The sequence below is a fragment of the Hyperoodon ampullatus genome (assembly GCF_949752795.1).
Source record: "Hyperoodon ampullatus genome assembly, chromosome: 16".
Lineage (NCBI taxonomy): Eukaryota > Metazoa > Chordata > Mammalia > Artiodactyla > Ziphiidae > Hyperoodon > Hyperoodon ampullatus.
The window spans coordinates 77,251,799-77,264,231 of NC_136929.1; the positions used below are offsets into that span (position 1 = coordinate 77,251,799).

General features: G+C 44.4%; 1 protein-coding gene across 4 annotated transcripts in view; it reads left to right on the forward strand.

Moving 5' to 3' along the window:
• Window positions 1-852: 852 nt before the first annotated feature.
• XPO4 (exportin 4) overlaps window positions 853-12,433 on the forward strand; it is a gene marked incomplete at its 5' end in the record, with an annotated part of 109,680 nt that continues 98,099 nt past the window's right edge. For all 4 annotated transcript variants that reach the window (XM_079721806.1, XM_079721807.1, XM_079721808.1 and 1 more), the window contains one exon: window positions 853-921. In XM_079721806.1, the coding sequence (XP_079577932.1) occupies window positions 853-921 (69 nt within the window). The remainder of the gene's footprint in view (window positions 922-12,433) is intronic.

Here is a 12,433-nt window from a genome sequence, read left to right on the forward strand (position 1 = left end):
TCAAGTTGTAGAGATGCCCAATATAAGAAACCCGTTTTTCAATGGAGCTAATAATGCAATTCTGTTGCAGCAACATAAAAAAGGGAAAACCCCAAAGTATGGCTTATGTACCACTGGAAGAGATAAAGGAAGACGTCAACAGAGGAAACTTAACGAACACTTTAATGAACGTGACTTTCTGTGCAGCCCCAAGAAGCAGAACAGCACCAAGAACTAGAAACCTATGCGTAAGTAGGTGTCAGCTCAGAACAGAACAAGGTTTCCAGCAGTTGGAGCTGGTGTGAGAGCTGAAACAGTGAGGGGAGGAAGGGTGGGTTCCGAGGTCCCCTAACGGACCTTCCCTCCAGGCTCCACACCGAACATCGCTGCCGCGACGTCCCCACACGGCACAGCAGGGGCGGCGCGCTCCACCGACTCCGGCTGCCCGCCGAGGGGGCTCCGGCCTCGTCCCCGTCCGGTGCCCGCAGCTCGGGGCTGTGTGAGGGGAGGACGCGAGCGGGGAGGACGCGCGCTCCGCGGGGTCGCAGACACTTCTAGTCCCGCAGGCCGCCCTGCCCCGGAAGGAACGCGGCCGCAGAGGACACGTTCGGGCCGGAGGCGCCCCCGGGGCGGCCGACAGACGGCGGGCGGGAAGGCGAGCAAGCGGGCAGGCGGTGACCGGCCCGGCGGTGACCGGCCCAGGGCAGGGGAGCGCCCCGCCGCGTGCCCGCAGCCCTAACCCCGCGACCCCGCGTCGACGTCGGCGGCGGCGACGGCTCCGGCGGGAGCGCGCGAGCCCGAGGCGCCGCGCGATTGGCCGGCCGGGCGCCCGCTCCCAGAATGCAGCGCATGGCGCGTCATTGAAGAGAGACCATGATGGCGGCGGCGCTGGGGCCCCCAGAAGTGATCGCTCAGCTGGAGAACGCGGCCAAAGTTCTGATGGTGAGTGGCCGCGCCCCCGCGCCCCGCGTGCGCTGCCTCCGGCGGCCCTGCTGCGCTCGGCCTTGGCGCCCGCCGGGCTGGCGGCCGGCCGCGGCCTCCCGGGAGCCCGGGGCTGGAGGGGGCGGCTGGCGTGGCGCAGGACTCTCCCTCCGGCTGTGCGCCTGCCTCCGTGCCCCCTGGCCGGACTGTCCCTTCTCTGGGTGTCCGGTGCCCCCGCCGCGCCGTGGAGTGGGGAGTCGAAGGAAAGGGGCTTCTTGCGCCCCAGCTCTCCCGTGCGGGGTCGGGGAGAGGCGGGCGCGAGGTCGGGGGCTTGTGCGCGCCGCTGGGGAGTGAGTGCTGGCCGAGGGCTGGCCCGGCTCGGGTGCTGTTAGCAGCGCTCGTTCCCCTCGTGCCTTCGGGTCCTCGAGTGCTTTCTCCGGCCTGCAGCCACGGCTGGGCAACCTCAGTCGGCCGCACGTGGAAGGACCGGCGGGCGGGCGGGAGGGAGGGGAGTCTTAGAGACCAAGGTCATTGGGGGAAAACTTTGTCTAGTACTGAGCTCCGTGCGGGTCGCGCGTTGAGAAGAGTTGGGTCTATGGCCCTCGTTGACTTCTTTCTTCCCCTTACAGTACAGTGAACAGAGCAGTTTAGTGAGTAGGTTATTTACCTACTCAAGGAGGAGGTGAGGCCGAGTCAGAGGGTAAAGCCTTCCACGCAGGGAGTAGAAGTAAGGCTAAACCATATTTAATTACTCAGTAAACTGTATTTGCTGTCTCAGTTTTGTTTTTTGTAAATCGTGACTTCCGTGCTTGTAGATCTCTTTGGAAGTTAGAGGCTTATTTGATTCCTTGAATTGACACAGTCTTTCTAAGAATTGAATGTAGCCAGCTTCGTTACCTTTTTGCACCTTTTTTCCCCTTTTGGTTCGGTGTTTGGGTTATGTTTTCAAGCATCACATTTTAAAATATTTGAACTAATTCTAGCATAGTTTGTAGTTCCTTTTCTCAAGTTTTGTTTTCACACACAACACCAGGTAGCTCATGAAATTTAGCTCATGAAACTGAGAAGCCTAATTAAAAGCAGGATTTACTTGCTGCATTATGAACAAAGTTAGGTGAATCCTAAATCTTACTTGGCTAGTCAAATTCATAGAAACAGTGTAGGATGGTGGTTACCAAGGGCTGGAGGGAGGTGAAAAGGGGGAATTTTGTCACAAAAACTGACTTAGAGAACGTTTTCAGACTCTTGCAAGTTAAGTCCAGAAAAAAGTAGCTACTATTCCCCCTTAATACAAAGTTCTTAAAATCTCTGACTTACAGCATTTCCTGAAATATCTGAAAAATGTCTAGGAGCTAGAGGCCCCATTTTCATTAGACTTTGGAAGGAGTATGTGACCCCCAAAACACTGCTTTAGTTCTTAGGTCGATAAGGTAAAAACGCGCCTTTCATCGTTGGCCTGAGTATTAATTAGCATTTGTGCTTGCTAGGACCTTCTCTCTTCCCCGGCAAAGCTAGTTTTATCACTTATAAAGGAGGAGCTGAGAAGGATCGGAATACTGTTAATTGAGTGCACGTTACCTGCCAGATGCTGTGCTTGATGCTTTACATACTTTGTTAATCCTTGCAGCCGCCTTACAAGGTTGAGAGAAAGCGTAAGGTGGCCCAGGTTATGTAATTACTAAGTGGCTGAATTAGGTCTAGAACTTGCATCTGTCTGGCTCTAATACTCGCTCTCTTTCTACTCTACCTTACCACCTCTCATATGTGTTGTATAGGTATCATTTACGTACTTTTAAACCTTTCCAGAAGAGAAGAGTATTGAAAAAAATGTTATTAAAAATAGGAAATTCCTGGGAATTCCCTGGCGGTCCAGTGGTTAGGACTCCATGCTTCCACTGCAGGGGGCCCGAGTTCCGTCCCTGGTCAGGGGACTAGGACCCCACAAGCCTCGAAGCACGGCTGGAAAAAAAAAAAAAAAGGAAATTCCTTTTTGGAAGTGTCCACTTACTATTTAAAAATGTGGAAGAGTAGCGCTTACTGCATGATTTCTCAGTATGAAAGCTGCATTCCATTTTATTATAATTAATAATAATAGCTCACATTTTATTGGGTGCTTACCGTGTGTGAGGCACTGTGCAAGCACTTTGCATATATTACCGTATTTAATCATCAGTAACTATGGTAGTTATTACTTTCATTTCCATTTTATGGACTAAGGGACTGAAACATGTAGATGCTAAGTAATTTACCCAGATTTTCAAGGCATTTAGTAGAGTGGGGACTCCAGCTCAGGTTTGTCTGTTATCAGCCTGTGGTTCTTGGCCTATGGGGTAGTGGGACTAGAAAGCAGGTAGATTAATTAATTTCGGGATAGTTAAGATTGTCAAATCTCCTTCAGTTACTTAGCATTAGAAGATTAAAAAAAAAAAGAATGGGTGATTGTAGCATTTATCGGTCTGCGGGTCAGATGGATATCCATCTGAAGAAATTTTTTTTTCGGCCGCGCCACGCGGCTTGTGAGATCCTAGTTCCCTGGCCAGGGATCAAACCTGTGCCCCCTGCAGTGGAAGCGTGGAATCCTAACCACTGGACCGCCAGGGAAGTCCTTGAGGAAATCTTGTTTGTAGAAAACTGCTGTGTATTTTAGCTGTTGATATGTTCTGGAATTCAAAGTAATTAGTGATGTCTTTCACAATTATTTTTGCTTAATTTTTCCATTTGGTAGGCTGTATATTTCTTTCATGAAAATCAGCTTGGAGTTTTAGTGTGTAAAACAATCTCAGGAGATCTTTTCGTGCAGAGGTCTTAGGGAGTTCACGATGGGTATTAGAAGGAAATTGTAAGTAAATTTTTGGGTGCAGAGATACATTTTTGGTAATAGGGTTATTTTTGGTAATAGGGTTTATAGCTTTTATCAGCCTCTCTCAGGAAATAGAGACCCTGAAAAAAAAATCTAGTTTAAGTGTTTTGCCTTCCATTCTACGGATGGGGAAACTGAGGTTCAAAGAGATAGAAGTGACTTGCCAAAGGTAGGTCACAGAACAAATTTGTGATAAGAGTGATCCAGAACCTAGATCACCAGACTCCCATTTTAGAACTCTTTTAAAGTTTACTTACCCAACCATGTTACTTCTCAAAGTCAACATATTATAATACTATAAATGTTAAATTTTATTGCTTGATGGGAAATTTCAAAATGTGTTTTTGGTTATTGCAGTTGCTTCACTGTGAACACCTATATTCTTTCCTCTTTAGGTTATTGGGTAAGCTGCCAATAAAGCAGTATATTAGACCTTTAGAGTAAAAAAGATATTTATGGGATGTATAGATGTAGGTCTCAACATAAAGCCTGATCCTCCCCCCCAAAAGTAGTAATAGGGAGTATTTTCTGTACATGTTTGTGAATACTGCTTAGTCTTCTGATTCAAGACAGTGAGGTTACTTGCTGGAAAATAAATTTGAAGGTGAACAAACTAGAATGAGGAAGGGCTTTTGTAAATTAGTAACAGTATGCACGTGACACCATCTATTCTGAAAACAGGGTGCAAATGGAGCGTTGTTTAAAGAGGTCTTGAAATTTTCTTTTCCAAAAAGATTCCAGTTGTGGGCTTCTGCTTAAGATACCTAACCATGCGTCTTTTGAGAGGATATTAAATACATACAGAGTAAGTAAAGTGGACCACACTTCTGTGCTGACATTCTCAGCAGTGAGAGAGTGTCTCTGACTGTAAGAACTTATAGCAGGTTACAGTTCCAGAGCTGAGAATTTGGTGTTGCTGATACATTTTATGTCATTTACAAATTAGGCCAGTAATACTGGAATGTGTTATTTTAAAGTACATCAACAGCACACAGTGTACAGAATAAAAAGTGTTCCCTCCTTTCCCCACTCTCCGTCCCCCTTCCTAAGCAATCTGTATTAAGTTTGAATGTACTGTGACCTTATTTCCTATGCTTTTACAATATACATTATGTAGTGCTTTTTGTATAAATGATACACTGTAAATATTATCCTTGATTTAAAAAAATCTTATCAATGCCTTTCTGAATAGTAAGAAATTCAAGCTGTGCAGAAAGGTATATGGGGAAAGTAAAGGCTCCCTAAGCTCCCATCTCCTCTCTTCAGGTCACTGTTCCTTGGGTATCCATCTTGAAGATCTCTGAGCATATAAGAGCACACATATGTCCTTTTTTAAAATAATCAATCTATCTATTTATTTATTTTTGGCTGCATTGGGTCCTCATTGCTGTGTGCGGGCTTTTCTCTAGTTGCGCCGAGCGGGGGCTACTCTTCCTTGCGGTGTGCGAGCTTCTCATTGCGGCGGCTTCTCTTGTTGTGGAGCACAGGCTCTAGGCGCGCGGGCTTCAGTAGTTGTGGCACAGGGCTCAGTAGTTGTGGCTCGCGGGCTCTAGAGCGCAGGCTCAGTAGTTGTGGTGCACGGGCTTAGTTGCTTTGTGGCATGTGGGATCTTCCCGGACCAGGGCTCAAAGCCGTGTCCCCTGCAGTGGCAGGCGGATTCTTAACCACTGCGTCACCAGGGAAGCCCCTAATGTATTTTTTACATAAATGAGATGGTGTGATCCATATCCTCCTGCACTTTTCTTTGTTGATTTCATTGTGGATGAATTTTAAAGAAGTTTATTTCCATTTTCTCCTTTATGTGAATAGATATAAAATAAAGGATGTGTTAGGATTTTACAGACACCATAATGGAGAAACTTAGTATTCTTTTGTTATTAATGTTGCATTTGTTTGAACCATAAATCCAAAGAGTGATTTGTTTATTGTCTTAAATTTCCTTGGTTTTGCTTCCCTGGCTTCCTTGGATAAAGGGTTGTCCATAACGAGTGTGTGCAGTGATAATATAAAATAATGCAGAGCACATATGTTAATTGATACTTTATAGGAAAGTAATTTCATATGTATGTTAATTGATACTTTATAGGAAAGTAATTTCATATATTTGTTTTAAAGCTGGAATGGATTTTTAAAATTTTTTTAAATTTTTTTATTTTTTTCCGGTACGCGGGCCTCTCACTGCCGCGGCCTCTCCGGTTGCGGAGCACAGGCTCTGGACGCGCAGGCTCAGCGGCCATGGCTCACGGGCCCAGCCGCTCCGCAGCATGTGGGATCCTCCCGGACCGGGGCACGAACCCGTGTCCCCTGCATCGGCAGGCGGACTCTCGACCACTGCGCCACCAGGGAAGCCCTGGAATGGATTTTAATATATCTAAATGCAACTTTAATGAGAGGGATTCATGATTGGTTTCCATGGCTTTTATTTTGGAATTTGGTTAACATTTTAAAAGCACCTGCAAAAATGTAGTGCTGTAGAAAAATTCTTACCATCTTGTTTGATTCACTTATTCTGCAGCATTTCTTCAGTACATGTGTGCTGGGCACGATGTTATGTATGCTGAGGGGACAGGAGAAACAGGCCTTGTTTTCAAGGAGAACAAAAGTCTAATGGGGAAGAAAGGCAAAACTATTAGCAAGTATTAGGTGGTGTTATAATAGGAGCGTATGCTGCTGCTCTGTGAGAGTACAGAGGAGGGACGTCTATCTGAGGCTGAGATGGGACCTAGAGAGGGCTTCTCAAAACCTAGGTGATCCTTAAGCTGAGACGTGAAGGACAAATTGGAGTTCTCCAGTTGCATAGGGGTGCTCCAGGTAGAGGGGTGTATTTGTGTGAAGGCCTGAGAGAACCAAGTGCAGTGTGTTTGGGGAATAGTTGAGCATTTATTTAGTGTTTCCTGAGCCCCTTCTATGTATAAGGTATAATGCTTTGTGTGTGTGTGTGCGTGCGATCAATAGTGCACATCAGGGCTTCCCTGGTGGCGCAGTGGTTGAGAGTCCGCCTGCCGATGCAGGGGACACGGGTTCGTGCCCCGGTCTGGGAAGATCCCACATGCCACGGAGCGGCTGGGCCCGTGAGCCATGGCCGCTGAGCCTGCGCGTCCGGAGCCTGTGCTCCGCAACGGGAGAGGCCACAACAGTGAGAGGCCCACATACCGCAAAAAAAAAAAAAAAATAGTGCACATCATAAAATTAATAATTTTGCTTATAGCATATACTTTTCGTATTGAAAAGATTCATTGTATCGTGTAAGCATTTTTATTTATTTCAACCTTGTCTTTTCATCTCTGCTGTGGCACTAGATATTAGACTGGCACTAACAGTTCTTATTCTCAAAAAACTAGGTAATGGGAAATTTTTATTTAAAATTCAGTTTAATTAAATTTGTATTTTTCAGTTGGATTTGTGTCAAACTCAGCTAACTGGAACATAGCCAGTGATCCAAAGAAATGTGAAAGACGTTTGAAATCATCCATAGATACCTAAAAGGCAGTTGATAAAATTTAACAGCATTTTATGATTAGAAATTCAATAAACTAGGAAATGATAAATATATGATAAAAAATAATTATTTGAAACCACCAGTAAATGGAGATAGTCTTAAGAGTAAAATAGGGAGTTCTAATAAAACTATTATTCAACACTTTCTGAAGGGGAGGGCCTAGCTGATACAGTAAGATAAGAGAAAGGAATAAGGGACTTCCCTGGTGGTCCAGTGGCTAAGGCTCCATGCTCCCAGTGCAGGGGCCCGGGGTTCGATCCCTCGTCAGGGAACTAGATCCCACATGCTGCAACTAAGAGTTCACATGCCGTAACTAAAGATCCTGCATGCTGCACCTACAAAAAAGAAAAAAAAAAAAAGATTCCACATACCTCAACTAAAGATCTGCATGCTGCAACGAAGACCCAGTGCAGCCAAATAAGTAAATATTGCAAAGAAAAGTAAAAAGATCATAATTTGCAGGTGATATTCAGAAAGAAGAAATCCAAGGAAATTAACTAAACTATTACTAGAACCAATAGTTGTTTGGTAAGGTGGCCAGATATAAGGCAAATCAACCAATTGTAAGATTTCCTTTATACCAACAATGATCAGCCTAAAAGTGGAAAAAAATCTCATTCTGTTAAGAATAAAAACTGGAGGAATAAACTATAGGGCACTATTTAATAAGAAATATACAACATTTTTGTGACAAAAACTAGACAGCTTATTTGAAGAATGTAAAAGAAGATCTGAATTAAATGAAGGTTATGTTCCTCAATCCAAAGAGTTAATCTGGTTAAGGTGGCAGTTCCTTCCTCATTAGTCTATCTACTGAATGTAATATCAGTAAAAATCCCTCTTCTCTCCTCACCCTTTTTTGAGGTGGGAGAAAAGCTTGACTGATTAATTAGAAAATATATATTATCTGGAAGAGTATTGCATGACAGTAACAAAAAATGTTAAGAAAAAGAAGAAAGGAGGGTTTGGGGGAGTTTGTACCAGTTATTGAAATGTATTCAGAAACTACAGTAATTGCAGGGTTGTGGTGCTGGCGTGGAAAAAGAATGGGAAGTTGGAATAGAATAGTGCAGAAACAGACCAGTGATTGAGATGATATTTCAGGCTGTGACTGTATGGAGATGGACAGCGTTCGTGGACGCGTAGCAGGCTGCAAGTTTGGAGATGGTCTGGAGGTGTGTTACAGGAGCCTTGAAAGTCTGCATGCCCTTTGACCCAGCTGTTCCACCTCTGCCCATTCATTCAGCCTTCCGAAAGACTCGCACATGTGGGAAAAGCACTTACTGTAGTGTCTATATACCTTGCTCTAGCAAAGAACTGAAACAGTGTGAATGTCTAGTTGGAAGAAATTTTGGTAAATAAACCGTGGTATTCTGTATAGTGGAATATTATGGAACTTTCAAGAAATGTGGGTCTAATACGTGATCTTTTTTTTTTGTTTGTTTTTTAATTTTTTGGCTGTGCCGCATGGCATGCAGGCTCTTAGTTCCCTGACCAGGGATCAGACCCGTGCCCCCTGCAGTGGAAGTGTGGAGTCTTAACCACTGGACCTCCAGGGAAGTCCCAAATTCAGGTTTTGCTTTTTGGAACTTTCTGGAATTTTTTCCCAAAAAATTTACCCTCTGTAGTTGGTTGAATCCACAGATGTGGAACCTGTGGATTCAGAGGGAAGATGATAATTATTTACAAGTGTAAATTGTAGTACATTTACAGCTCATGATTCTTGCAGAACATTTTTTCTAAAAAGATTGAACTCTTCACATAAATCAGTTTCATGTGAGTTTGAATTTAATTTTAGGTGTAAATTTATGAATATTTTAATGTTCCTGTGACAGTTCTTGTTACTTGCAGAGGTTATACAAGAAACCACAAGTAGCTTAATGATTTGTATGTAATTAAAAACGCTCATTTATGTATCCTGTGGTTGTGTCTTCAATTGTAGGAAAAAAGTAAAATTGTCTTCCTCATTAATAAATGGTTCATACAGAGCTTTATGTTAAAATAGCATTCTTCTCCATTGAATGTGACAATCTCTAAATTTAATTTCTATTTCTAAACCTGTAGATGTTTGCTTTGCTGTAGCAGTTTGAAAATCAGAGATTCTTTTTAAAAAATATTTGTTTATTATTTGGTTGCACTGGGTCTTAGTTGCGGCAGGCGGGCTCCTTAGTTGCAGCTCGCCAGCTCCTTAGTTGCAGCTTGCCAGCTCCTTAGTTGCGGCATGTGGGATCTAGTTCCCTGACTAGGGATTGAACCCGGGTCCTCTGCATTGGGAGCACAGAGTCTTAACCACTGCGCCACCAGGGAAGTCTCCAGAGAGAAGAATCAAACTTTTTGAAAAATTCTAATAACTCCCTGAAATGCTTTATTGTGGTGTCCATTTTTGTTTTGTAGTTTACTGAGAAAGTTTACCGAGTTCCTGTCACAGTGCTCAGGCTGGAGAGTTAATGTTTGTGCAGGTGCCTCAGGGACGGGCTCTGGGGATGGACAGGCAAGCTGTCCTCGCCATGAGTCCGGGTGCTGCTGCCTGTTTGGGCCCAGCTCCCACCCTAGCCACCTTGACCCGGTGCCCCAGGCTGCCTCGAGGCACGTGCACGTGTGCCTGGCCACCAGCCTGTCCTCACTACTCCCGTGCATGCTCCATTGTCCCATTGGCCTTCGCTTACAAAACACAGGTTCAGAGATAAAATGATTAAGAATTTCAGGATGGTGAGCGCAGAGTACCGCATTAAGCATGGGGCCCTGTGGAGAGTTGGGCCCCATGCTGCTGCCCCGGTCACACATTGAGGAAGCTGCCCTTGGGCTGCGCAGACTGGGCATCAGTCCCCACACTGGATCTGCTCCCTCCTGCCTGAACCTTACCCGCATGGATTCCCTCGGCTTGGAACACCCTTCTCCCTCTTTTGCCTAGTTGACATTTAATTTTTCAGATCTCAGTGTAGGTGTTTACTTTGACAGAAAAGTCTGACCACTCTGAACTAGATTAAATTCTCTTCCCATGGCACCATTTGCTTTAGTAACATTGATGGCATCCACAGTTTTATGCTGCTTATTTGATTATATGATTGGCTTCTCTGCTGGATTGTAAGCTCCTTGGGAACACGGATTCTGTTTGTTTTTGTTTATCAATGACTCACTGTTGTGTCTGAAGCATCTAGCACATTGCCTGGCATGTAGTGGACCTTCGATCGTAATTTGTGGATGGAAATATGCTGTAAGGGAAGGGTTCCAGAGACAGATTACCCAGGTTTGAACTGAAGTTTTATTAGTGCTTTCTCTTTGTGAGGCTTTGGATAAGTTTTTATCTTTTCAGCTTCTTCCTTTTTTTAAAAAAAATTTATTTTATTTATTTATTTTTGGCTGTGTTGGGTCTTTGCTGCTGTGCGTGGGCTTTCTCTAGTTGCGGCGAGCGGGGGCTACTCTTTGTTGCAGTGCGCGGGCTTCTCATTGCGGTGGCTTCTCTTGTTGCGGAGCATGGGCTCTAGGCGTGCGGGCTTCAGTAGTTGTGGCTCGCGGGCTCAGTAGTTGTGGCGCACGGGCTTAGTTGCTCCGCGGCATGTGGGATCTTCCCGAAGCAGGGATGGAAGCTGTGACCCCTGCACTGGCAGGCGGATTCTCAACCACTGCGCCACCAGGGAAGCCCATATTTCCAGCTTCTGAGGACCCTTCTCCCATCTCTTTTTTTCTGCATCAGCCACGCCAGTTCTTTCTCCATCCTTCCCTCTCCTGTCCTTGGTCCTGTCACAGAACCTTTCGTACACTGTTCCCTCTGCCTAAAGCACTCTTCCTCTCTCTCACCTGATCCTTCAGGTCTCCCTATAGTCGCTTTCTCAGGAAAGCCTGCCTTAGCTTCTCAGAAAGGTGAGACTCACCTGTCCTATACTCAGATAACACCTGCCCCATCTGGAATTTTACATTTATTTGTGTGGTTAATTAATGAATGTTGGTCTCCCTAGCTAGATGCTAATATGTGTTAGTTTAGGGACCTTGTTTGCACATAATAGTTGCTTGGTAATATTTGTTGAATGAAAGAAATGAATAAAGGGGGAAGGGAGATGAGCCTAGGGAAATAGGCAGGGGCTGGGCTATCTAAGGTCTTATTTGCACAATAATTAGCTTGGACTCACCCTGTAGTGTGACATGTCAGTTCTGTGGTTTCACTCTGACAGCAGTGTGAAAATCTGATCTGAGGGAAGCAAGATGTGAGGTGGAAGACCAGTTAGGAGGCTGTTAAGTTCTGCAAAGAGATGATGAGACTCTGAACAAAGCCAGGGTGGAAGGCAATATATTAATATTCTTAAAAATTTTTTACTGCTAAGGTGACTCTTATGGTAAAAGAGAGTGAATATATATTTGGGGGGAGCTAGGGAGTACCCCAAAACAGCTTGTATAAGCTAAAATTTCTCAATTTTTATCTTAAAAAGTTAATAGAGGAACTTCCCTGGTGGTCCAGCAGTTAAGACAGCACGCTCCCAATACAGGGGGCCCGGGTTCGATCCATAGTCAGGGAACTAGATCCCACGTGCTGCAACTAAAGATCCCGCATGCTGCAACTAAGACTTGGCACAGCCAAATAAATAAAATAAATATTTAAGAAAAGGTTAATAGAAGTTTTATTCTAGTCCATAATATATCCATGTTTTAATATAAAATTATTTGACCCTAGTCTTGCTGGTCTATCTATATTTTGTGGATTTGTGGCAGGGATTAGAGAACTAATTAGAAAACAACAGTAGTAAGATAGTGACCTAATCAGATAAGATGTTAGAAAAATCACCCTATTGCTAGACTAGGCAGCACACACGGAGCAGTGTTGACATTTAGGAATTGAGCAGCAGTAGAACATACAGGGTCTGGAGCCAGACTGTTTGCATTGCTCTCGACTCCACCCCGTGACTAGCTGTGTGACATTTGGCAAGTCACTTAACCTCTATGCGTCTGTTTCTTCATCTCTAAACTAGGAAAATAATTATTTCCAGGGAGTTAACGTGTAGATTAAATGATTTCGTTTACATTAAAAGGGCAGTGTTTAGAATAGTGCCTCGTACATAATAAGTGCTGTATAAGTGATAGCAGTTATTTTATTTATTTATTTATTTATTTGATAGCAGTTATTTTGCACATTAATCTATCACATAACATCGCATCAAATCATATGAATCTAGGTAACCTTA